The sequence below is a fragment of the Triplophysa dalaica genome, chromosome 20, assembly GCF_015846415.1.
Source record: "Triplophysa dalaica isolate WHDGS20190420 chromosome 20, ASM1584641v1, whole genome shotgun sequence".
NCBI lineage: Eukaryota > Metazoa > Chordata > Actinopteri > Cypriniformes > Nemacheilidae > Triplophysa > Triplophysa dalaica.
In genome coordinates this window covers 4,091,036-4,118,546 of record NC_079561.1, presented here as the reverse complement: position 1 = coordinate 4,118,546, position 27,511 = coordinate 4,091,036, and the positions used below count along the sequence as shown (strand labels likewise).

The window sequence follows — 27,511 nt, the reverse complement described above, 5'->3', positions numbered from 1 at the left end:
TCGTCTTGCGATCAGCTGGAGCAACAGATGTTTGCCACCTCTCCTGGTTACAGCTTTCCTTGCAAACACTTTTTTCCTCTCTCTCAAACGCACATGAGATTATCGAGAGGCAAAGCATCAGCAAATGTGTACTAGCGGGAGTGTGTGCACACGTGTAATTATATGAATGTGTGTTTCTTTATATGTTTATGTGTGAACATGTTCCTGGGGGGTCTGGGTGGTCTATGTATGTGCAGCACGTGGGTGGATAAAAAGACAAAAACATTCCTTCTCCGTTCCTTGGCTTGTCTCATCCTTTTTGGTCTGGTCTTGGTGGTCAGTATTGTTAAGGTGTGGCAGTGCAGAGCATTGATAACTATGGAACAGAAGATTGGCTAGAAAAATACACACACTGACATATGATCTTGCTTTATTCTGTGTGTTTTGCTAAATTATTGTTAATTTTTCAATGCCCTTTTAAAACTCAAATATGTAGTTTCTGTGGCACCAGTGCGACCGAACAGAATTGTAAAAATCTTGGAAAAATGAAGCTTTCTTTTATCATTGCTACATAGCCACCTATAAGGGGCTCTGGCATAGTTAAGATGCCTCCAGTTTAATCTCCAATGCTTATGTAATGGATATTCTTCCTCTGAGCTAAAGTATTTGCTTCCTACCTTCACTTGGGATCATCTAAGTTAGCCGCATACATCATTGTTAAGTCTCGAGATACAACACAACCCATGTAAGGGCTGCAAAATCTCCAAAGTCTAACCGTTTTTGTAACTAAACATCCATTTCCTTAATGTTTCGAATTGATGCATTGCGGTTACATAATGGCCTTCTAAATGCTTATCTTCCCCAAGAAGGAACGCTGGAATGGCGCTTTTGACCACATCCTACAAGCAGCACACATTAGGTGTCAAGGCAGATCTGTAGTTCCAGTGGACATGTGTGTGCTAACTCATCCCTTTCAAAGAATATAAAAAAAAAAAAAATTAAGCAGAAAATGGCTGTACGGTTACTTGTGATGCTACCATGTGGCTACCAGTTCTCAAATGCTAGCGAATATCATTTTAATGCAGGGCATTGGCATCAATCTCTCCTGCTTAAATATAAATCGCATCAGGAGAAAGATGTAGGCAGATGGAGCAGCTTAAATCCATATGCGATTTCCTCCTACCCTCTCTTTTTATCTGTTTTTGCATACCAATCTTACTTTTACCTTGGAGATTATACAGTATGTCTTGGCCTAAAACATAAGCCATATTCTGTAATAGAATTAGGTATAAATGGCTGGTTTATGTAAGAGCATTTAATCACGGTTGGATGGGAGCTGGATGTTTATTCAGCCTCGGGTATAAAGTACACAACCTGATAAGCGGGAGGGCGGCAGATGAGCTGTTTTGTGCACGGGTAGATGGGCAGGCGTTCTCACACCCCTGATGTGACCCTACAGACCGTCTCCCAAAACACTTTCCCATACCCGTGGCTACAGTTATGCAAGCAGCCACATACTGTACACTCGCTTTGTTTTGATGTTTATAGGAGAAACAATCAGAGGTTGCAGAGATAATTAGCTTCACATATCAGTTCCTCTCCAAAGGTTTTTCCTGTCTGCTTGGGTGTATTTGAAAGAACAGTCCCTGGAAATAACTCATCCAGGCCCCATTATTCCAAAACCTTTAGAGATTTAACTTTGCAACTCGTCCTTTACCAAAAAAAGTAGGTGATAACATTAATGGTTTCTAATAAAATGTGTTTGGATACTCTAGCCATACCAAGCAAGTGTTTACATTAAATGTTGCACTTTTAAGCAAACTATTTAACAAGGAGGTTGTTGGGTTTTGACTGATTAAACAATTGGATACAATTTTGTATAATGTGTTTTGACACTTTCTGGTTCATGATGTGTTAAAGTGCTGTACTACACCTGCGGCAGCGTTTGTGGAGTTCATTAAAAATGACGTCTGAAAACTAAAGTTAGTTTTGAGATAAAGGTCTTGCACAGCATGTTTGCAGATGTTAGATTTTTTGTTATCTAATGCATGACATTTTTACTTTAGGGTGGGACGGAAGTGTCTAGAATTGTTATATTGCCACGGGACCGAGTGATTGTCTCAGTTATTTATATACCATATAGTATTTACATGCTACTCCAACAACAATATTCTACTTAATAGTCCTATCAAAGAGGAGTCTCTGTTCTTTCTTTTTACTTTGTTGTAAAATCATTTAGTTATTTTAACATAATTATATTTTTTAATATTTCAATATAATTTATTTTGTTTATTTTAATAGCATTTTATTTATTTCATAATATTATAATATTTTACAGATGTGATTTTTTTATGTATTAAATCACTTCCGCTCATCTTTCCAAAAAACAGAATGCGATCGCATCGTTTTTTCAGCCAAGCCATCATTCTGATAATAACATAGCAGCGAGTGCAATTTCTTTTCCACACTGCAGCTGTACATGGCTATTATTTACAAGCCCAGCAGGATTCCACCAGATGACGTCTCTTCTCTGTCTCAATGACACACGACAATCATCTGTTTAGTCATTATTAAAATGATCGTGAATAAGTAGCTTATAGCATAGACCACTTTCTCAATTGTGAGTGAAGACATTGGGTTGCTAAATAAGGTGTCTTCATGCGTATATGAAATATGTATTATTCATAATCCCACTTAAAGAATCAATAGACTTGGTACAGAAATCTTCAACGTAACGGTACGATGCATTGACTTTATTTTATAAAGCATCAGCAGAGATTGCTGCTGACACGGCACATTTGAAAGTATTTGCTGTTTTAGCGTCGCACTGAACATGCAGCTAGAAGGACAATGTGGTTATAAACAGGGATAAAACATAAAACAGAGAAGCTAAACGGTACATCTAATCATTCTTAGGAGCCGTATCAAAGACTTTGTGTCATCTTTGAAATTTCCTTGGCGCTGGAACAGGAAGCCGAGTTTCTACCTCAGGAAAAAACATGTCTTTCCCTAAAATGAGCTTAACAAAGGATCTTGTTATAGATTTTTGCAGCTGTGTTTGAGGAGATGCCGTACGGCCTGGGAACTATCTAAGGTGTCCTGAGGAAAAGATTCTTTACATTAGGAAAGCGTGCGCCTGCGAGATTTTGAGATGCTTCTGCGCTGCTTAATGTGCTGTTTCCGTTGTTAATGGACAGACGATTATTTTCTTTCCCAACAGTCCCTGTGAGCCTCTCACGGTACAGATATTTGTAGCCGCAGTCAGATACCCTTCTCAACGTGACCCTCCGACTGCAATTTGTAACGTGAAAACAAAATGGCGGACCCAAAATCAGCCTTGTGTTACCAAACTTGAAATCTTCAGAGGCTTTTAAGCCTAAACCCATCTGCTTTAGACTGTCTGGTCTTTAATGAAGGCCGGGAATGAGCAGCACATGCGGTCTTGTCATGGTTGTGATTAAGAGGGAGACGGTACGAGTAAGTCACAACATCTGCTGGTGTATTTCATTTTTAACAATGCAAAGCATACAAATATGATTATATTATTGAAATTATATTAATCATCAACCGTATTTCCATTGTATTATTTTGTACTAGTAGTTTATTGCTGAACTAAAAGTTTATTTACAATCTATAGTTCTCTCTCGCCTCATCGCAATGCATTCTGGGATGTTCTTCTTCCTGTGAAGAATACATGTAATGCTGCCTTAAAATTGGGCAGAAAGTAGTTATCATATATTGAACATCTTTTGGAACAATTATTATGTCTAAAGTACACGTGAGATGCCTTAATGCATCATGAAACCCCTCACAGAAGTCATGAATAATTATGAGACACTAATGCATTATCGATGTACCTTACATCGCCATGTCACAACCTTGAAGGCAAAAATAGAACATAAACAACTCAAAATGAACTGTTGCTAACATTGTTTTCTATTATGTGCAACACAACCAACTCTGTTTCATGATCCCTTAAATTCACCGACTCTCTCTCTATAGTCAGCTCACTAAGTTTTGTAAGAGAACGGTAGTGTGTGTCAGTTTTTCAGACAGGCTCCAGTGGCAGGAAATAAGGGAGTGAATGGAGTGAATCAGCACCATTGCTCTGCCAAGAGAACTATCTTCTTTCCAAGCCTCTGCTTTCTTTGGCTGTGGTGTATATAGAAACACTCAGCTCCACTCTCTCCGTCTCCCCGTGCCTTCATTTTCACCTGCAGGTTTCCGCTCTCTGTTTCACCCCAAAGCAATATCGATGCTAACCGAGGTGATGCCTGGGAGGCATGAGGCCATTAAGATGGAGAAAGAGCCCCAATTGTTCCTTTCTCTTTTTCATTCTCGTACATCCGTCTTTCTATTACGGCAAATTTGGAGCCTAGACAAATGGTATGTTACTCATTGTACAATTTTATTTTAGTCATTATTTCCTCATGGGGTTGTCATGCTCATTTGTGAGATTTACACTTGACTGAGATGCTGACAAACGATCCATTTCAGCTTCATCCCTTTATGTTAGATTGTCAGATGGTTCTGTTGTCCCCGATGTGAGAACCCACAGCACTTCTGATGACCACAGATGACTTTGCTTTGTCTTCGTCACAGTATTTCCATGACCTTGCTAGTGTTGTCATGCATGCACATTCAGTCTGTCGCTAGCCCACCTGAGGCCAGTGTAACCATCTTGATTCAGCCATGGCATTATCTGACACTCATGTATCTCACAGGTCAACCACCCATCTCACAAAAGGCAGATTTGCTCCTTTTGCACACGAGCATTGCAAAGTGGCTCTTTTAATTGGGCTATCTAATTTGACAGGTATTGTTTAGCAGGCAGTATTTTTAATAATCCACTTTAAGTACAATATCTGTAAGGTATGCACACTTCTCACAACCTGGGTTGAGTACTAAGCAAGAGACTGCAGAAGTACTCAGGTTGATTGGCAACGCTTTAGCAAAATATGGTTTAAATCTGCAACTTTTATTGACCAAGTAATTAAAACGTGAAATCTGAAAATATTTTCTAAATGCACATTCAGGTTTTATTAGACACGATTCATTGATGGAACTTGAAATACTGAAAGGCAGATCGATTATTTGAATGTACTTTTTAATGCATGAGTAAAAATTTGTTTGCATGACAGTAACAACGATTATATCACAGTAAAAAATAAAATGTTTTATTTATTGCATCAAGCCCTTTTATATTACCGTTTCTCCTTTCCCAACACCACATGGAACAGCCACTTTTTATCAAATCAATTGTGACATTTTTTCCTGTCAAATATCCTGTTCAAGTTTGAAATATGTCAAATAACAGAAGTACATATAAAATGAGTGGCAAACAGTGTTTAATGTTCACGTTTAACAGCGGACTGCAATTGCCAAATAGAGGTCTGTGTTCAATATCCACTAGACCACTGCAGTTTAAAGGTTATGCTCTTTTTTTGACTGTGCAGACAAAACTGGCTGCTCTTATTTTGTTATCCACTTATAAGGTCTCATTCCTCCATGCATTATGGAAAAAGCTGCAAAAATAGCAAAAACTGAAAGCATTCAGAGGTACTTGAGTCTGCTCCGTTGCTTAGTAGGAGATATTTTTAACCCAGCACCCCATCCCCCTTTCTCTCTCACTTTTTCCTCCTCTTTCTCTTTTCTCTCTCTCTCTCTCTCTCTCTCCATCTCTCGCTCACTTTCTCTTTTCCTTCCATCTTTCCATCTGACATAGTCTCTTGCATGCACACTCACAGCTCTTTAACAGAATGAAGAAAAAGCCCCAGTTGAATATTGGGCTGATATTGTATGATATGCCTGCGAGGAATGCGAACATCAAAAAGAGCGTTAAGATCATTCCAGGGGCAAAACTCACTCAGTAATTCTCTGTCTTTTTGTCTTCTGCTCTCCCTTTCTATGTGAATCATGCTAAATTAAACAATCTGAGCACAGCTGGATGCAATAGCTTGAATATTTCACATCTATTGAACTTTAAAACATTTGGGTCTTTTTCTATCTGGGCAGGTAATAGAGAATATCCTCCTTGAAAGTCCTCCCTAGATGAAAATTTGCCATTTCTTTTTTAAGTATATTTTGAAATATCTGTGTTTTATCAATGTTTTTACCATGGAAAATTTGACTTTTCTACATTATAAAGAATATATCATACCTTCTACTCGACTACATTTAGTAAATAATGTAGTTTTCAAGATGGAAATATGTTGTTTTTTACATGTAAAATGTACATTTTTACAAGATTTACTTAATGTTTTAAAGGTAAAACATTTTTTATGAAAAGTATTAGAGTGAAAAGTTGCTTTATACATTTTAGTAAATTGATGTAAGTTTTATTTTCAAAATGTAAAGATACTGGAAAAATGTTTTTGAGTACTTACCACCTTTGATATTTTCAAAAAGGTAATGATATATACATTGAAACATTGATGTGTTGCTCATAATCTTAAAAACCTTTTGATATTACGTTTTAAAATAAGTTTTTTTTATTTGATCATTTCTTTCTTTCTTTTTATTATTCAAACTTTTTAAAAATCAATGACTTGGACCAAAAATAAGTACACAACATATGAGGAACTACAAATCATAGAGATTTTTTATATATTTGTGACCCTCGACAACTAAACCTTATGTGTCTTATGGGTCCATTTTTCAAAATTGAGATTTATACATCATAGGAAAGCTGAACGAATAAGCGTTCCATTGGTTTGTTATGATTAACTATTCAAAATCTGGAATCTGAGTGTGCCTAAAAATCTAAATATTGAGATCGCCTTTGAGATAAAAGGCTCTGTAGCAGGCCGTTGCTAAGAAGAAAGAGGTTTGTTTTAACACTCTTTATCGGTTTACCACTGTAATTACGTTGTGAAGAGTAGATGAACCCAAAATTCTAAGCTTTACATATAACAAATTTGAGTGAGTAATTCCCAAAGATATCTAAAATATCTTCATGGAACATGATCTTTATCTAATATCCCAATGATTTTTAGCATAAATGAAAATGTGATAATTTTGATCCATGAAATTGGCTTTTGCCGCAAATATTCCCGTGCTACTTAAGACTGGTTTTGTGGTCCAGGGTCACAAATATCTATGATGCATTAGTTATGTTTAAAGCAATGTACAATGTATACACATCAATTTCCTCTTGGTTTTAATGAAAGTATGTTAATATAAAAATAAGTGTGGGCGTGTCTTGTTGTGATAGAAAAAATAAATTGAGCAGCTATGTGATGCAGAAACTACTAATAGGTGTGAAGACAGCGGAGCTCATGTGATCTGTCTCTTGTGAGATAATGCAGTCAAATATAAGATGTTAATATTAATGTGAGAGATTTCACCGTTTCATCTGATTTGCCCCACACATAATACAGCGATATTAAAAAAAGAAACACTGCTTTGGAAATTGTCTGCTTTCTGCTTGATATTTTTTCATCTTGTCCATGATATGAGGTATTATGCATGGTCAGTTAGGCAGCCCATAGTAGGGTTAGCACATCCAACAGTTCAGTGACCCGTGGATCTCCGGTGATAAAATCACTGTCAGATTGCATGAAAACTGAAGGGGGTCTCTGCCACCTTAGTCTGTCTCTCTGAACATGTCCCTCCCCCAAATATTTTCTACGCTTGTGGTGTTCCCTTCAGTCAAGCAAAAGTGTGCATAAGAATGGAGAGCAAGTTATGAGACGCAGAAGTGCATTCCATGCCTTGTTTAGAAAAAAAGACAGCAAGAGCACACTTTTCCATTGAACCTTCTTAGTGTTCCTTGAACTTCTACTCTGCTCTAAATTGTGTTGTGTGATTCACAGCATCACGCATGCCAGAATGAGCCGCATGCCGCTGGTGTTTATCATGGTAAAAGGAGGCATGTTTTCACTTACCCTTGATGTGTATTTTTGTGTGACGTTATTGAATTGTGTTTTTCAACACAAAGGTCTCTCTGTGACTGCTGGCAGGCTCTCGAAGATGTTTTCCCTGGAGGCTTCTCAACAGATCGCACTGGCAGATATATTTTCTTGTAGTGAACAAACAAATTATAGTGGAGCAGAAACAGTTCTTGAACCTCTTGGACCAATAGAAGCTTAACTTGGAGGACACAGAATGTGAAAGAGGACAGATGCTTGTTGGTGAAATATAGTGTTTTATCCTGTTATGCAACAAGTCAGGGACTTACGAAGAATTCCATGTCTGTATACTGTTTCTCTTGACCTTGGCCGGAAATAAAATGAGTTCGTGAGACGTTCATGTGCTGTCTTATGAAGGGAAAGTATGCCACTTCGTTGTGAAGCCATATATTGTATACAACATTTTTATTCGAAAGTTGCAGAAGAGCTCAGTAAAGGAAAGGAAAGCAAGCTAGTCAATCTTTTACACATCTGGTGCTCGCTTGACATTTTCTACGTAAGTCTCTAAGTATGACTTTGATGTCATTGTTAACATGCTCTCTTTTGTAAAGGGAACTTTCCAAATCGTGTTTTGCAAGAGGGCGTTATCTGTGTTTCTATGTCCGTCAATGCCCATAACGTTTCTCTCTGACTTCTCTTTTGTATCGTTGTCCCTAACTCTCCACCCTTAGGGTTTAGTTGCCATGGCAATGGGACTTAGACGAAATCCAAAGACATGAGAAGGAATAAAAATGTGTGCCGGAGGCTTAACAACCGTTATCCGTTATGTTAACCGCGGCGCATACTGTATCACTCACTCTGAGCATCGTCATTTGTAAGTATTACACCGAGAAGTGATTTTCCCACGCATACACCTATTAAGCTTGGGAAAATGTCCTTGTTTTAACTGTGAAAGCTGTTTTTTTCATCCCAAGCAGACTAAGAAATTGTATTCTTAAATCTATTTTAACGATCTAGGCGCATGGTCTAAAGGTGCACTCAAGGTGTGTCCAAAAACTACTTTTGATAATTTGACGACAGGAAAACGGTCGGTGCGCCAAGGCTCATGGTCTAAGCGGGTCGTCCTGATTCTCTTAATGAGTAATGGATGTTTTTTGGTGCACAATGTGCAGTAAACCAATCAGAGTCGGATCTCTCATTGTCTTTAGGAGCCAGTTGCGCTCGCATGGTGGCTTCGCTATTCACATGGCGGAATTTGCAATAGAGCTTGATAATCGATGTCACGCCACTTTGAAATTGCGCCATCTTGGGAGGACGGCTGCTAGTGCGTTCATTTTCTTGCTTGATTAGGAAATATAACTATGGTGGGTCGGTCTTGCTGTGTTAAAACACTGCAATAGCATTAATGCATTTGCTATTATAACAACGCAACGCAGTACGGGAAAATTAGCTTGTCTGGTTTTTGATCTACATTGAGATTAAGGGTGTGTTCACAAATGCCATGTTTGGTTCGATTAAAATGAACGATTGTTTCATCGTTACATTTTTGATGGTTCATTTGTGTAAGTGTGAACGCTGCCACCCGAAACCCTGGTGCGCACCAAACAAGCAGACCGAGATCGCTGAAAAGATGAGTCTCGGTCCAGGGTTCAACTGAAATATGAACGCCACAACGACCTAAGGCATTGGACCGAACCAAAATCGGGAAGAACGTTTCAACTTTACATGTTAGCTTTAGGTTCGTTGTTAAAATGCCAGTCTGAATGCTAAGCGAACCAGAACTCAATTATTGTTTTTCTTTTTTGGTCCAAACCACAAGAACGCACTACAAATATGAACTGTGCGTGAAGGTGAAAACATTCAATACTTTTATGCTTTTATCAATGTAGTTGAAAAATTTGCTTAAAGTAAGCCCAGAATAATTAAACAGATTTTTGGTTGATCTCATCCGCTAGCATATAAAAGCATAGAAAATTTAAATTTGCTTGGGTGATGTGAGGGTTTGAAAATGAGGAGGGTAAACAGGCTCTATCTGCAGTAACAACTTCTGGGAGATATATTTATCATAAATTGTCAAAACTTGGGCCGCACACATGCACTGTCTTGCTTTAGGGGCTGTCTTCCGTAGTGATCTCTGTGGGGTGCCCAATCAGTGCCATCTGGGCTCAAACATCCTGCCACCAACCAAAAACAGCAGAAGCAGATAAAAGCTAACACACAGGGAGGTCTACCCACATCCACATTGTCACATGCCCAACTGCTGTGTGTTGTGGCAGAAGAATAAGGTAGCGACACGATTACAGTAAAAATAAACATTATATTTTATTTATGAACAGAACTCCTAGAAAATTTTCTTTATTGGACTCGAGCATTGATGGTAGAGTATGAGGGAAAGTGTGGCGCCAGGAGAGGCATCAGCATGCGGGGTGGACTCGGGGTGGACGCAGTTCATTGCTTCTTGTAGAAGAGAAACGGGTGTTGTGATATAATGGAAAGCGTACTTATCTTAATGGGATGCCAGTTCTTCTGTTTGTCGTCTCTTTAATTATTTGGAAGAGGGAACAGGTGTTTGCTGGTGTTGCGCACTATGCTGCCCACATGATCAAGATCAGGACATTAGCGTTGCCCGGGGAGATACTGACAAACAGGCAGGTGGCTCACCATCACTGTATGCACAATTCAAAATAGACCTTCACACGACGGACGTTGAAGATGTACTTTAATCTTAGGTATACTATGGCATAAAGAAGCACACTTGACCAAAGAAGATTTATAGATTGTGTTTAAACAGTATGATTGATTTGGTGGAAGTTTCCGATTACATCCCTGTCGCAAAGGATATAGTTGTTTTTGAGATTCTTTTCTATTTTGCTCATTACATCTCTGTTGACGAGCTTTGGCTTGCATTCAAACGCATTGCCCTGCCAGTTTATCTGTTTTTGGCATACGATGTCATTGTTTTTGAGAATATTCCCCCCTGACATACTACAAAAGTTTGACTAGTGCATTCATTTTTCGGTAGAATATGAAAGGTTAGTACATTTAAAGCTAGCCACTATTGCAAATTAATATGTTATATGTTAATTGTATTTAGTTTCTTGCTATAGTTTTGTATCAGAAATGTTTATTTACACTGGTGTCCAAATATCTCCACATTAAAAATATGTAATTTTAATTCCACTTTAAACCTTGCAAAACAATGTTTTTGTATTTTGTGACAAAAAACAACAACAAAAAAGAAATATGATGTAAAATGAAAGTGAAACAATTGTGACCCTGGATCACAAAACAACTCTTAAGTAGCAAGGTAACATTTTAGGAAAAAGTCAAAATTATTGATTTTTCTTTTATCCCCAAAATCATTAGGATATTAAGTAAAGATCATGTTTCATGAAGATATTTTGTAAATTTTCTATCCTATATGAATAAAAACTTGATTTTTGTGATTGGATTGCCTGTTACAGTGCCTCTGAGTAACAACTTCACAGGCCATTTTCTCAATATTTTGATTTTTCTCAGATTCCAGAGTTTTAAACGGCTGTATCTCAGCCATTTATTGTCATATCATAACAACCCATACATCGATAGAAAGCTTTATTTTTTAGCTTTCAGATTATGTAAAAATGTAAATTTCAAAAAATGTACCTGTAAGACTGGTTTTGTTGTCTAGGTTCGCAATTTACAATTCTACACTTTCTACTAATGGACTAAATGTAATGTTTACATATATTCACCATGTTCAAGATTTCTATTTTATGAATTGATGCACTCAGGCTCCTCTTTTTAACATGGGATCATTAAGTTTTGTACAATCTTGTTGTCAACAGCATGTTATGCATGCAAAATATTAGCAAATGATGTTGAATAATATTACAATGTTTTAACATTCCAATACATACATTTAAAATTCTCAGGCACGTGGACTTCACACACACAAATATATATAAAAACACACCAGTTACACGCTTATTCGCACATCCTTCTCTCGTAATGACAAACACACTCAGGATTCTGCGGTGCTCTTAAAAGCTGACAGCAAACAGATATATCATAGTCATCAGCGACTGAGCTCATCGTTCACTACCCGTAGTGACTCTTCTGGCTGTCTGGATGAGTACATCAGCAGTCGGGAGTGTTCATGTGCCCGGGGTTGGCTCGGGGCTTTAGTCTGTGGGGAGAGGGGTGTAATTTACATCTCCTTTACACTTCTTATGATGTGTGTGTCTGCGTCAGGCCCAAGCTTGTGTTTAGAAGGATGGCAGATTAGCCGGTCTTGGTCTATGATGATACGTGTGGAACATGGTAAGGGTAACAGGGAGAGAAAGAGTGTGGTTAGCGAGTTTCTAGCAGCAGCCGGGCAGGAATGCTGTGGTTTTCTTCCACAGACCAGTAGCTCACCACCGTCTGGCTTGTGCCATTCCTGTCAATTCCAACAAATCAGAGCAGACAGAAATAATAGAGTGGTAAGCCTCTTATCCAGACGTTCGGAGTGTGTGACGGCACTAGAACTAGTACTCTGTATCCATTTTTCTATCCTTTTTTGGCGTAGTGGACGTGAAAGCACAGGGTGCCCTAAATACAGCCATTTCACATTATAGCATGGTGGTGAGAACAAGCATCATTTAATTGTTTTTTTTTCGTTTTCAAGGGGAACCCGTGGTATGTCTGGCATTGGTGAACTTACTGTAAGAGAGATACCTCACTTTTGTGGAACACAAAAGAAGATATCTTGAGAAATGTCATTCTCATTCAAACAAACTAAGCAAAATTGCATCTGAACTTGACATCCAGTGATGCATTGTCATGCTGTCTATGCGTTGTCTATATAAATCTTTTCATGAGACAGTTTGGAGAAAATATGCATTTCACACATATAGGAGAAAAGATAATCACCAATCGTAATAATTATCAAAGATACAAATAATAAAACGGACACAAAAAATCAATTTTGCTCCAAAACCTGAGGGTTCACATGCAAACAGGTCATGTGACCTATGCTTGTGCGCACGCCAGCCTTCCCATTGCGATCTTAAAATAGAGTTATCTGTGTGACGGTTCACCTATTTCCACTCGAGTCGCCTCCTGAACTAGTGTCTGATATGCCCGAGGGGAGAGCGTCTCAAATTCTTTGACAGGAAAGGGGAAGTGAACTGTCATGAGCCAGTGGAGAAGACTAAAGTGTCGAAGTAAGAGATCTCTACTGTGGGTTTGTTCTGCAAGCGAGGTGATAATCTCATTGTCAACCAAACATTGTTTGTGTGCTTGAGTTGGTGTATGCATGCTTGAAAAGAATAAATGCTGTCTCTACAGTTTAGTTTTTACACTTTGTGTTTTTTTATTCTATGTTGCTAAGTGTTTTTGTGAATGTGCAAATGACTGAACCTTGAACTGTCCTCCATCTCTCTTTGTATTCTGAAGTCTTCTTTCTCCGTCACTCTTGTAACCTGAAAGCTTTCTTGCAACCTCTAATCGCTGTCTGTGTTTAAGCGCAAGTTCTACCAAGAAGACTCTAATGCTACGTCACTCATTACTTATAGTTCTAGCCCAACATCATCCAACACTTGGAGTATATAAGATCCGTACTTACTCAACATGTGCCTTTACAGATACTGGCTTTTGCTTTCATTAGCTGGTCAGCTGTTAAATAAATGTCATTGCAACGTCATCTTTGCTCCCGAGTCTTTCTGGCAGAACCAGAGTTCTTCTTCCTTTCTCTCCTATTTCTTTCCTCTAGTCAGAGCTGTGATTAAGCCTGCTATTTGTTGAAATGTAAACACAAATTACCTATAACTAAAGGGGTTCATTTTGTTATGCCGCATTGGCTGTTGGTACAAAAACTGCCTTCCAGATGTCCTCTGAGGCGGAGAGACTAAATACAGCTGTTTTTCACCCAAGCGGAGAACAAGATTTTAATGCTCAGCATTTAGGGGCAGGGCGGCCTGGGGGGTTAGTTAAGGGTCTCTGGGGTTGAGTGAGCGGTGGAAGAGGAAATCGAATCGAGGGGAATAGTGCCCAGCTTCAGCTAAGGAGATACACAGGGGGTGGAGGCCAATGAGGAAACGACTAAGTGCACAAATGGGGAAAAAAGGTTTATATTTCAAATAAAGCTGCGGCCGTAAACAACAGGTTACATAAAAAGTATGGATACATTTTAAGAAAAATCGAATGGTTGCAATGTGAGCACTCGTGTGTGATTCAGATCAGGAGGTGGTGGGCAGTCGTGGGCTTGGAGAATCTGATGTTAGTGGTGCAGTGCAGTGTAATACGTTCCAACAAGGGCGATTGTGTCCGCACACTGAGTTCCTCCTGTCCTTCAGTATATGTACACACACAGACCCATATGAGGTGCAAACAGCTCTATTTCCCCTGCGTAAGTGAAATGCAATCTAAAGGCCAGTCCTGTGAGAACAAGTGCTTTAGTGTACGAGCGAGAGATAAAGAGCAGGAACTACATACTTCAGAACAGCAGAGGAAAATGAGACACTCTAAATGATTCTGCATTTTTCGCTCCTCTCACAGTCCAATCTGTTTTGGCCGGATGACGCTCTTTCATAGATCGATACTCTATTCAAGTATCCTGTGCAAATATGGGTTTAAAATGGTGCACGTGTAAATATATGGAAATGTAACAAATCCTGTACTTTAACTTCCCGTTTGTTGCCCCCCATTTTGTGAATCGACATATACGTTTTTCTTTAATTTGGACATTTTAGCTGGTCTTCAGGGTCATAAGTCTGTTGTGTTCCGATGATGCTTTCTACCTTGTCTTCATCCACAAAAGCAGTGTCTTACATTGAACATCCAGACAGAGAAACAGGTGTTGTGGCTCGCTTCGCAAACTCATTGACTGAGGCCTTGCCAAACAAAAGCTGACTAAAGCGCTGCATGTCTCCAGGGGCCTGAGTTTCTCTGAAAATTGCTGCCCATTAGAGCCAACACACCTCTCTCTTGCAGAGCGGCTGCCTCAGCACTCTACCACCGGCCGATCAATAAATGGAAATGGAGCCCAAATTCCTGGAAAGGTGGACTTCATAACAGATGGCCTTTAGCACATTATCGCAAATGTTTACATGTTAGCAGGCAGGTGCTGGTTTTATGGATTAAGGGACTCTTTGTCAATTCTTGAGCCGTACTTGTGTGACCAATAACAAGTGCATTGAAAAACAGCTAAGTCTATGTTAGTAAGTCTATTTTGTTTTGTTTGCAGTGTCATGCATGTAATCCAGTTAGTTTCGGGAGAGATAAATATGACTTGTGCTTTAAACTAACAGCAAAATGCATGTAATTCAATTCAAATTGATTTATGAAGTCCTTTTCACAACTTTGCACTGTTGGAAAGCAGCTTTAGATTCGAATAGATAGTAGACACGGTGGCTTAGTGGTTAGCAAGTTCGCCTCACACCTCCAGGGTTGGGGGTTCTATTCCCGCTTCCGACTTGTGTGTGTGGAGTTTGCATGTTCTCCCCGTGCCTCGGGGGTTTCCTCCGGGTACTCCGGTTTCCTCCCCTGGTCCAAAGACATGCATGGTAGGTTGATTGGCATCACTGGAAAAATTGTCTGTAGGGTGTGAGTGTGTGAGTGAATGAGTGAGTGTGTGTGCCCTGCGATGGGTTGCATCGAAGCTCTAGTCTAACGTAATATGCTTGATGACATAACGTCTAGATAGCGCCATTGGTTTCTGACATGTTTAGGCAATGGATGAAACCGTGATTACGACCACAAAGATCAAATTTGACCTCCGATCAAATTATTTTCTAAATTCTAAATAATATCAGCGTTTTTGATAGGTCCGGTCGCCTGTCAATCAAACTCCACGTGTAGGATAAATTACAATGATTGAGTTATTGGTCAAATTACATGATTGCATTCTCCTAAAAACTCTTTATATCTTATGCCACGTTGCCCCTCAAGCTCATTTCTTTTTTGCACAGCTCATTGCCTGCCTGATGCAGTTACTATATAGAGAAAGCAAGATTTTGTTTAAAAGGGATATTTGTGTACATGTTATTGGTAGTGGCAGCAGTAATTCATCAAATGATGATCTTATTATGGAGAAGAGCAGTATAACCGGGCATATAACCAAACCTGCTGTGCACTTTAAGCATTTTAAAGAGACTGTTTAGGTGCTTGGCCGTAGTGATGGAGAGATTTTGTGCAGTCCCAGTAAAGCATGACAGATCGTAGTCTGCTGCATGGAAAATTGCGGCATGCAAATTGCATTCGAGGTTACATTTCGGGAACCTGATTACTGAATTTGCATAATCCATTTATGTAAATAATCAATTGCAATTCAGTCTTCGTGATTTCCCCATGATCTTTTTTAATGATGATTGTTATTATGTGTATCATCATTACAAATTACTTTTAATGGAACTTCTGCATAAAACAGAGCATGGGAAGTTTAAAAACACAATTTTAGCCAGAAACTGTGAATCTGTATTATCCCATAGCTTAGAGAGGAAGAATCCCTTCTGTTGCACGCGGATTCAATATAAAGACAAGGCTCAGAAGAGAGATTTATAAGGAGAGGCTGGTGGAGAGAGAGATGGAGATGACAGAAACTGAATTCGCAGATCACTGAGGACAAAGTGAGCGCTATAGTAATATTTAGCCTTTTATTTAATTCGTTTTTAAATTATCAATGTTGTTGGACAGTGCAGTTCCTGCATTATGGAAATGTGGCTTTGTCATCTCTCTTGGCTTTCAGCCACACCATTACAGGAATGAGTTTACATATATACTTCAGACTAACACGAGAGCTGCTTTTCATTACAATATTACCACCCTCCCTTCAGATGATTGATGGAGAATTACACATTTAATCCAGGCAGAAACCATAACACATCCGAATGCCTTTGCTGTGTATTATGTTAAATTGACTGAAAACCCAGTTGGTGGAATGCTGAGCTGTCATCATGCAGGGATGGTGTATTGGTTACCATGGTGAGGGATGTAGGGAGTATATGATGTGATTAGCTGTGGTGGATATACACAGATGAATCGAATAGTCCCACAAGGTTAGGTGTGAACAGGTGTTAGATTTCTGTATTACAACGCCGGGAAAATTTTCTTTTGATAGAACAGCGTGTGTTTAGACAAAAAGGTACAAGTCGGAATTCTCTCAGACACAAGTCCAAGATTATTTTTGTTGTTTTGTTTTCGACCTGTTTCTATCAGATACAACAAAGCCATTTTAGTTTTTTCCCTCCATCCCTCTATTCCTATTTGAGAGCCCCTGCTCTCCTGCGTCCGTTCATCTCACCATCACAGATCTCTTTACACTCCTCCCCTGCTTGTGCTTTCATGTTGACTTTCTTGCATTGGGCCGATGAAACAGCCCACTGGCCGCTCTGAGCTGAAACACATGCTCTATTGGAATTACAGGCTGGCCTGCTAGCGGGGGGCTGTGGGGAATTCTGTGTTTTCTTCCGTCCAACTGTGTGAGAGAGAGCCAACCTCAGAAAGCCATTCAGTCTTCATGCAGAGTTCATTTCTCTCCTCCGTCTCACATGTTTTGGGGTCTGGCATTTTAGGAACCTGCAACTCGGCTGTGAATTTTCATTTAATCAGCCTTTCTAGTTGTATTGTGGCTATTCCAGTACAGTATTTGTTAAATTTCAACAAAATCTAATCAGGAGTGACTTAAGTCATCCAACAGTGAGAAAAACTTTCAGGACACATAGAACTGTATTAAAAATCAAAGTTATCACATAGAAAATTAATGTTTTGAACTCTGTTCAAATATTGCTGTTGAAATATTTAAAAGTGAATATGAACTTGTTTTCTTTGCCATATTTCAGGTCTGAAAAATAAAGAGCCTCTTTAATTTTCTGCAAATAAATGCAAATAGAAACAATATTTTTTATTAAAATTTGGTAGAAATATTGTAGTTCAATGAATGAAACTACTAAATCTTATCAAAAACCACCTATAAACAGTTAATCAGAAAAACTTTCCTCGGATGCATATATTAACTATTTGTTATATTTACTTACAAGAAAGACAATAATAATATTTAAAAATGGTCATTTTCATTATTTTACTTAGGATAAACCTTAAAATTACTATGTATACATAAATTGATCTGCAGGATATTATTTACAGAATACCATGTAACAACATCTTATTACACAAATTTTCTTTCTCTCTCCCTCGATGCAGCTCTCTGGGCTATTAGGATTTTAGGAAAAATCCTTTATAAAGACTTTAGCATTGATACACAGCCCCAGCCATATTGAGAGAAGCTCTCTCTCTCTCTCTCTGCACATCACCAGCACTTAGCAAAGCTTTTAAATCAATTCATCCCCTCTTTCTACCAGCAATCAAAATGGAGGAGGACATGCCTTTTTCACACACAACCTCATAATTCTCGACTTTCTGCTATTTCAGCCTCTCTGTGTTAAATGTGCATTACAGTTTTTATTTTGTTCCAAAAACTTTTCCTGCTATGCGCGACTGCATCAAAGTTTCAGGTTTGTTTTTTTACTCTCTGTATGTGTTGTATGATTGATAACACATTGTTTTATGTGGGTGTCACTGCTGATTTGTGGAGGATATGGTAAGCGATGGCTGCCGGTTCCAAGCAGCCTTTGGGTCCTGATAACATTCTGTTTCTTGCTCAAAAAACGAACGTGGGTAATGAATTGGATTTGGGTTTTTCATAAATGCCACTCTTTCCAAATTCCTTGGATACGTGCTGAGTGCAGAATGAAACCATTCCTCACTCTTATGCCCCATGCGTAGACAGTCTAGCATGTTTTTCACACAGAGAATGATTCCCCCATGAACACACAGCGGCACGTATCAGGAAAGCAGCTTTTCCCTGCTGTTTAGCCAGCAACAAGAGTTCTAATCCCTCCACTTTAGGTTCTGCAGAATTCCATCTGGGTTGAGGTCAACTCTGTTATTTCCCTGATTATTCTCCAATGAAAGTGGAAACTTTGCGGATTAGATCCCAACAGGGGTTGTTTCTCTGTGCATCAGCACAAATGCTCGGTCAGTTCTGCCACAGTACACGAAACATTAACTTAATAAATTAGTTGGAATTCTGTGTTTATCTCTAGCCAGCAACTTGTTTTCTGTTTTTCCTCTTGCTTTTATTTGTTCAAGACAGTTAAGGTTGGCAGGAGGAGAAGCTTGGGCTCCCCACTGTCACATTGCTCCAACCTTTTACCCAATTGGAAAGAAAAATCACAACTCTTTAATGTCTCAGTTGTTGTTCCTAGAAAGCAATTGGATTAGATGGAGAGGTTTAAATCTGCCGGAGTTCTTGAAGAGATGTCAACACTGTCTTAAAGGAAAAGTAAAAAAATTATCATAATTTTTTCGTCCATATGTTGTTCAAAATTAGCATTACTTTCTTGTTCCTGTAAAGCGAATAAGAAGATATTTTGAAAAATATCTGCGTGGTTTTGTGTCTTAACAACGGAAGTCAATGGAGCCAATATGGCCAATGGTTACAAACAATCTTCAAAATATCTTCTTTTGTGTTCTGCAGAAGAAAGAAAGTCATACAGGTTTGGAATGACATGAGGGTAAATCAATTTTGAGAGAAATTGAATTTTTGGCTGAACTGAAACAACAGTGCTCAATTTTGCCAAGATACTGAATTAAATATAATTTTCAATATTAATTAAAATATTTATTTTCAAATTATTACACACAAGCTAAGCTATGCTATACAAATTTAACTGAATGCCATTTATTTACACACGAACACTGTACAGTTGGTTTTGACAGTGTAAGTCATTCCCTTTAAATGCTTTTGAAGTTAGAAACGTTTCTATTTATGTGTAGCCTATGTACGTTTGGAGACTGTCCCTAAATTCAGACTATTGAACGTTTAACGTCCCACTTTATGCCACTGGATAAATACTGAATTGGTAAATCTGTACTAGCATAATTTGGCAACACTATATAAGACTTTGAAAAAAGTATAAAAACACATGCCTTCTCGTTCTTTTGCTTCGTGTTGATGCCGTTTTTCCTCTACAGACGGATAGCTCCATTTTAAACCCATGTCCATATGTAAAGACGCATCATCACATAACGCACATTTCATCACCTGCCGCGCACTACATGATGTCCAAATAAAGTAATAAAAAGGACATTTCCAAATGATTCCTGTTAAGTTGAATTCGCAAGTTATAAAAATAGCGTTTTGTTTACATTATAGTGTTTTTGATTCGATACTCAAGGGGGCCCCTTGGTGGTGCAGAGGCCCTACGCAACCTGCATAGTCTGCGCATAGGAAGGATTGCCTCTGCTGCCTCGGTTAATGATGTCATAACCCCCTAACCTGAGAAAAGAGCATGCGCTGCTTACATGTCGAATGAGGAATCTTTGTACCTATAATCAACGGTCCAAGCTTGCGATTGAATGAAGGCTGGGACTTATTTGCATATACAAATGCAAAAACAAGATATAAAAGACGAACATTTTGGTTAGTTTACATTGTCGATTCTGACACAGTTTGACATCTGGGCAAAGGATTTTGTGTCTCTGGGCAGGGAGCGTTTTATGCGTGTGTGTTTCCGTTCTGTCAGAGCGTGTTGAGCTGAATCAGGAGTTCAAGCAGAGGCTGCATTAGAAGAGTGAGAGACTCTAACAGGCAAGACTCTTCCTTGCTGCTGCTGATAACCTCAGACAGCCACTGTTCTGGGTCAGGAACAGAGTCGGGGGGTACAACGTCGAGTGAGAACAAAAAAATGTGGTGACCTTCCTGTGAATGAGGCTTAAAGTGTGTTTCCTGTGGACATCCCCCTCTGTTCATTTCCCAGGGTCCCTCTGACACTAGTACCGCAGTGTAAGCCTGAGCCTCGACTTTGGGGCAGGGACTATATTTAGTTCCCCAGGGTCACACAACTTGAATAACCAGTGTAGCTCTTTGTGTCTGCCGTGAACCAGTCTGATGGAATCTCATGTGATTAACACGAACTGGGGTGTGCGGCATGAGGCCTGTCAACAAGAGTCATATACATTTACGCACAGACATATACACTCAGAATGAAGCTTAAAATTTGAGATGGGAAAATTATCTTTAATTTGCCCTCTCTTTCTCTCTCTCAGACTCCTACTCAGCCGCCGGCAGCGAGGGCAGCATCTCCACCTCTGTGGCCTCTCTGCCCCCCCAAACTTCGGGTAGTTCGGCCCCAAACTCCCCCGGCTCCCGTCGCTCCGTCAGCACCCTAAAAAAGTGGCTGACTAATCCGGTGCGTAAGCTCAGCGTCGGGGCGGCAGGAGCAGCCAAGGGGGAGCGGCAGGTCCGCAGACTGGATGGCAAACCCCCACCTCCACCCACCAGGAGCAGCCAAGAACTCGGCAATCCACAAACAACAGAGGACGAATTTACCATACTGCCAATTATAGACAGAGAGCAGGTGTGGTTTAGATGGTTAAATGGGTATTTTGTTGTGTTTGATTGCATTTAGTGTATTATTTAAACAAAAAACAATTTGGAAACTTAAAGGAACTGCACACCCAAAAATGAAAATTCTGTCATCATTTACACACCCACATGTCATTCCAAACCATGATTTTCTTTCTTTCTTTTGCAAAACACAAAAGAAGATATTTGAAGAATGTCGATAACCAAGCAACATCGGCCCACATGGATTTCCATCGTATGAACACAAAACCACAGAGACATTTCTCAAAATATCTTCTTTTGTGTTCCACAGAAGAAAGTCACGTACACATCCGATATCACCACACTACAGGTGTCTCCCCGCTCATTCTGTTTCTGTTTGTGTGAATTGCACCACACTGCTTGACCAACTGCTCACTCTTAAACCACAGTTCAAATGAACGGTGCGCTGGCCGTCTGTCGTGACCTTTCCTCGCTACGACCCTGAGTCACACCCACTCATCATACTCACATAGAGAGAGGAATTATGGGTCGCTTTTATTTTGACCTTTGTATTGAAAGCCTTGAGAGTAAAGCCTGCAGTTCCTGGCTGTTTTAAAGCTTTATGTTTTTGTGCGCAGGAGTGGAGAGATGGCTTGCCTGCTCCGAGCAACTACGATCCAGGCATCCTGCAATCCCATAGCTACGAATCAGACTCTCCACAGGGATTCACCACGCTAGGACAAACACAGGTCAGTCCAGCCAATCAGATGTCCAGTATCAGAGTTGATGCAGGACTGCAGTGTGTGGAAAATGTAAAAAGTTAAACCAACAAGTGAAAGTCAGAATTAGTATTTTGTTTAGCGTTTGTGTGTACACTATATGAGCCAAAGCACACACAAACTATCACAACACTGTGAAAAACACACACAAACTGTACATATAAAGCTGGAGCGGGGTGAATGAATTGAAATGGTTGGTTAGATGCGGTATCTTACCTAAAGCACCAATCTCACAGCAGATGTCTCATCTATTTGATAACAAAACGACTAATGAATGGTAATCATGGGCAAAGGTGCATTAAAAAAGTACAGAAGAGAAAGTGGAGATAGAAATCTCAAAGGCTGTGATTGTAATGGCGAATTAATTGGTCTCTAAGGAAACGTTTAGTACGGAAACAACATGATGAACAGGAACGCTTGCTTTTGATATGCAAGTTAATGTAATGATAGAGTCCATCTGTATATACACCATGATCAGAAAATAATCATTGCAAATTAGGAGGTAAAAAAGACACATCAAGCTTTTTCTTTTTGAGGAAATTTAATAAACTTTGCTCTGTATTGCCATCTGCATGATACTTTACCATTAAATTACTCGCCATTACATCTGTGAAATCCGAATAGGCAGCTCTCATTAATTTTGACATATAATATTACGTTCGGTAATAATTATCATTATTGCAAGATTACTGCAGCAAATTGAAGGTAAAGTATGTAGACAATTTTGAACATTTTGTGTATTTGCTCAATGTACAAAATGCTTTTTGTTTTATTAACTGAAAAGTTAAAATAGGCTACTACTTTAAAGTCAGAGTAAACTGACATTAAAATATGTGTTCTGAGTTTGTCACGAAACAGAAAAGCGTGTTATGAACCACCCAGCCAAATTTGAATGGAGAAAAATACATTCAAGTAAATAAAATAAGTGAACAAAACTTTGGATAATAAGCAGGTTTCTCTGCTCTCAAACACTGGGCGCGGGTCCGCTGCTGACGCTTAAGCAATGCCCACTTGTGTTGTCAACCAACGTAGAGTCCCCAGTCCAGTAGGCTACATGTGAATATGTTTTATGGGAGAAGCAGCGATCCCCCTTCTGTTGGCGTTATTCTCCTCCATCCATTCGCGTATGTGTTACCATTTACTGGTTATTTGGTGTGAGATTTGTTTAGCTGTTGTGGCTGTCTTGTTTAGGGCAGAGAGAAACCCTGAAATAATTATTTCTGACATCTATAATGTGTTTAGAAACAATTCTCAGAATTCTCTTTACCCAGATTTTAAATAGATTATATTAGAGATGCACCGATATATTGGCCAATAATCTGTATCGGTCTATAAAAGCAATTTTTAAAAACAGCCTATCATCAGGGCCAATATATCCTATCAATCAAAAGAGGACTATGAAGTTCTGCATGTAAAAAATATTAAGAAACATCACCCGTTTGATGTTTTATATCAGTAGTCCTTATATGAAATTATAACATTCAGTAAATTAAGAAATATTCATTTAATCGTCAGATTTGGTATACAGCAGGTATTGGCAGATATCCTTCTGAATAATCGGCTATCGGCATCTGATGAGAAATTTTGTATTGTTGCATCTCTAGATAATAAAATATCGAAAATAATATTTTATTGCAACGTCCTGTCTCTCTCAAAGGAGAGGACGAGCTGTAGTTAAAATCACAGTTCATTCGGTACATGCCTTTCTCTCTCTCTTACTCAGTGCACACTGACACACCGCTTTGTACCTGACACAGAGGGATTTTGCTGTAGGAATTCGGTGTGAGTTTATTATTTGTTGGCTAATGGAAAATTCCTGAATGAATATGTAAGCACTCCTCTGGAGCCGCCTGTCTCGCGGACGGAGGAGCGCAGCACATGTTTATCAAACTGACTGTTTTGTTATATTACCCGCACACAAAGAGGTCTGACACAGCAGTTTGAGCGAGGAGCTGGCCATGATATAACCGTAGCGTGAGTCCCGTCATCCCTGATACAATGAAGGGGGAAAGGGGTGTTGAGTTACCTCCCTCGTAGCTAACTTTAAAAATAATTTCCTGTAGGAAAAAACAACCAGTATTATCTCAGCTTTTTATTAAAGAGACAAGCAAGACCCCTGACTTCTGAGTAAAAAATAAATAAGCTGTGCGGATGAAAAAAAAGGGAAAATTAAAAGCGAGGGGGCTCTCCTGTGGCCTGTGTCAAAGCACATCTGGAAATGATCTGAGTAAACCTGGGAGCCAGTCATGAGTGTTCATAAGGCTCTAAAACATACAAACACACAACCATGTACGAAAAAACAACAAAACAGTGTAATATTACACGCAGACAGACATGGCGTAATGCGCACATAAGTACAGTGCAGGGCTTAAAGTTACACTACACTACAAAACTCACTGTTTCTTCATCAGATAGCGGTCTTGTTCACTTGGAAATGTTTGTTTTTTCCAGGGGAAAAATGTAAACAGCCTCGAGACTGGATATATTTACATTTATGTTTAAAAATAGAAAAGTATTTGCTAATGGGGTAAGACAAAACTCAATTCACGATATATTCTCTGAAAACAGTGCTATATTTTGTTTGTGTCGTTTTATTCTTAAAGAGAAAATTCACCCAAAATGACTATTATCATGTACCCCCCACACCCCAATAACTTCCATTGTAGGGACACAACAAAACCACAGATACATTTCTCAAAATATCTTCTTTTGTGTTTCACTGATGAAGCTGTCATATACAGGTTTGAAATGACATGAGGGTAAATAAATGACAACATTTTATTTTTGTGTGAACAGTCCCTTTACGATATTTTACAAAACACCAAAAAAACTGCTAACAGTGATGGAGGGATATACGACAACATACTGTGAAATATCTGTAAACGACATTAACATCATAAATTATACTCGTGTGTTTGAACATGGAATTTCCGTTTATTGTAATCCACATCATTACGACGAATGTCTCACATCATTCTCTCACACACACACATACATTACAATACAATAAGAGACTACACACATAAGCAAAGGAAGTGCCCCTACAAACAACCTGAAAGATGTAGACTTGCTGTCCACCACAAGGTCTCAGCCTAAGATTTTTGGTTATTGTTTGAGCTGTGTTTAAGAGACTATGTTATGAAAGTGGGAGTCCAGCAGGTTATAAGACATCTAGTCACCCACGAATGTTATTTTATTTATTTCTTTGTCAAACACGTGTCCATTGCTGCTCACTTACGCCAACACATTGCAGGATTTTAAGAGAAAACAAGTGGTCGTTGCTGATCATTTATTCAGGCTTTCTGCAACCACTGATATCTCTTTTCTTCATAACCTGTGCGCTGTCTCTTTAAATCAGCTGATGTTATCCATTCAACAGCTATGACGCATAATGTTGTACGTTATGGGAGCAGTCTATGTCAGTTGACAAGTGCTTATTATGTGTGTGTGCGGTCATCTGAACAGTATTGTGATGGTTGCCAGGGTGATGTTTTAAGGTTGCTAAGGTATTCTGGGTCTTTTTAATGCATTGATATGCAGTTGCTAGGGTGTTACCCAGTGATGTTTAAAGGTGGTTACATTGTCATCACTAGAGCAGATCACTGGATGAAAACTGTTATTAAATGTATCCGTACGTTTTTCCACCCATCAGACATCTGCCAGGTAAAATCGTAAGTCTGCTTTCATTTATGTGGCACAAACAGTCCTGATTATGCAACGGTGGTTGTTTGTTCAAGCTCCCAACCACGAGTGCCACTATTAACAACCGTAAGAGATGCGATAGAGCTTGATTTACAGCATAGTTTATGTGCTAGTTTTACCTCTGATGTGGTTAACAAACATCTTAACAAAGACAGGACGTCTTTGAACTTCCTTTTTCCGTCCCAAGAGTGGCCGGCGGTGTGCTCATCTGTCGTCAAGTAAAACAATGGTCCATGTCAACCGGAGCAATTTGGGAGTTTTAGTGAGAACATGGTGACTGAGGTCAGTGGCGTTATGGTCAGAAGTAAATTTGCTGAGAAAAAAATCGTTTTTTTTGTATTAGGGCCGGTCAGTTGAGAAATTTTGCAAATTGGGAACTGAAGCAACACCTCGATTAAAGATGTGTCTGCTTATTAACTAACTTTTGAAAGACACATTTTATCATCAACTTAAATTACAAATAAGACAATTATTTTGTGGCTTATTATATCATCTAAATATACTGAATTATAACTAAACTGACTTTAATTGAATTGAAGTGGTTAGTGAATTAAATGAAAAGCTATGTGCAAATGTGCCTCAGCAGTTTAGCAAATTCACCCCTTGGCGTGCCGCATCAAATCTGTCTCAGCGATGGTGTCGTGATTACGGGAGAGTGCTGAATTCTTGTTATCATTCAGTCACTGTCACAAGAAGACCCAGCATGCTCCTTTCTCGTCACCTAGGCAACCTGAGCTATTACAACACCTCGTATCTTCTCTCTCAAGCTCTCTCTCTTGAGGAACGTTTTTAGCGTTATGTCTCATCTTCTTATTCACAGTTATCCCTCTTTGTCTCCAGATCAACCATTGCACCAGCTTACTGGCGGACGACAATAGTTCGATGTTTATGGACGACACTTCCAGCCAATCATCAACCACCGCAGACAGCGAAGAGGACCGGAGGAGTGCCTTAGAAAAAAGCATGTGTGTGTGAAACCATGATGTCAATAGACATTTAGAAACGCTCGTCTCTGGCCTCTTATTGAACACAAAAGAAATGCCTATATTTCGCTTTTTTAATTGCAATTATTAACGGATATCAGATGTTCACCAGCGGTCATATCATATTTGCACATTTCTAGAAAAAATCCCCTACAGCTTTCATTTCATTAATATGCCGCTCAAGCTCAAACCTTTGCTGATATTATGATGCTATATTTAGACGCTCCCCATGTGTTTTTTTCACTGTCTGTATTGTTTGGGAATCAAATGATTTCATGAAGCCAATAAGATCTAAAGTAGCCCCCTCTTTCTCCTGTAGGTACGTTCTGAAGGAATTAATAGAGACCGAAATGATGTATGTAGGTGATCTAGGACTTATTGTGGAGGTGAGCCACGTTCTCGTTCACAACATTATGAAAAATAAATGGCTTTCGCAGTGGCTTTGAAAACATCTATTAGCAAATCACATGAGGATTTAATGAATGGCGTTATGGAATGGTATCAATTTCCTGTAATCTTAGAACAACCAGAATGCATTTCAGAGCATTTAATCACCGTAGAATTAGATTTGATGTGTCACATGACCTGAATTTTTGTAAGCTGTAAGTATTATAAATCAAAGTAATGATGTCAGATTGATGCTTTATTGTCACAGATGAAATGGTGTAGTTTCATTACAGTTGAGTGCTTTGTGGTCATGTCCTAAGTGAGGTTACAATTTTATGTCTTTTTCAGGGCTACATGGCCACCATGAACACTAAAGGAGTACCGGAAGATATGAAGGGGAAGGACAAAATAGTGTTTGGGAATATTCATCAGATCTTCGACTGGCATAAAGAGTGGGTTTATCTTTGTTTGCACATGTGTGTG

The 27,511-nt window shown here is 39.1% G+C and overlaps 1 protein-coding gene across 2 annotated transcripts in view; it reads left to right on the top strand.

Moving 5' to 3' along the window:
• Nucleotides 1–27,511, top strand: part of arhgef25a (Rho guanine nucleotide exchange factor (GEF) 25a) — a 52,821-nt gene that overhangs the window by 13,657 nt on the left and 11,653 nt on the right. For both annotated transcript variants that reach the window (XM_056733287.1, XM_056733288.1), the window contains 5 exons: nt 20,898–21,208; nt 21,816–21,926; nt 26,499–26,623; nt 26,961–27,027; nt 27,377–27,480. In XM_056733287.1, coding sequence (XP_056589265.1) covers nt 20,898–21,208; nt 21,816–21,926; nt 26,499–26,623; nt 26,961–27,027; nt 27,377–27,480 — 718 coding nt within the window. The remainder of the gene's footprint in view (nt 1–20,897; nt 21,209–21,815; nt 21,927–26,498; nt 26,624–26,960; nt 27,028–27,376; nt 27,481–27,511) is intronic.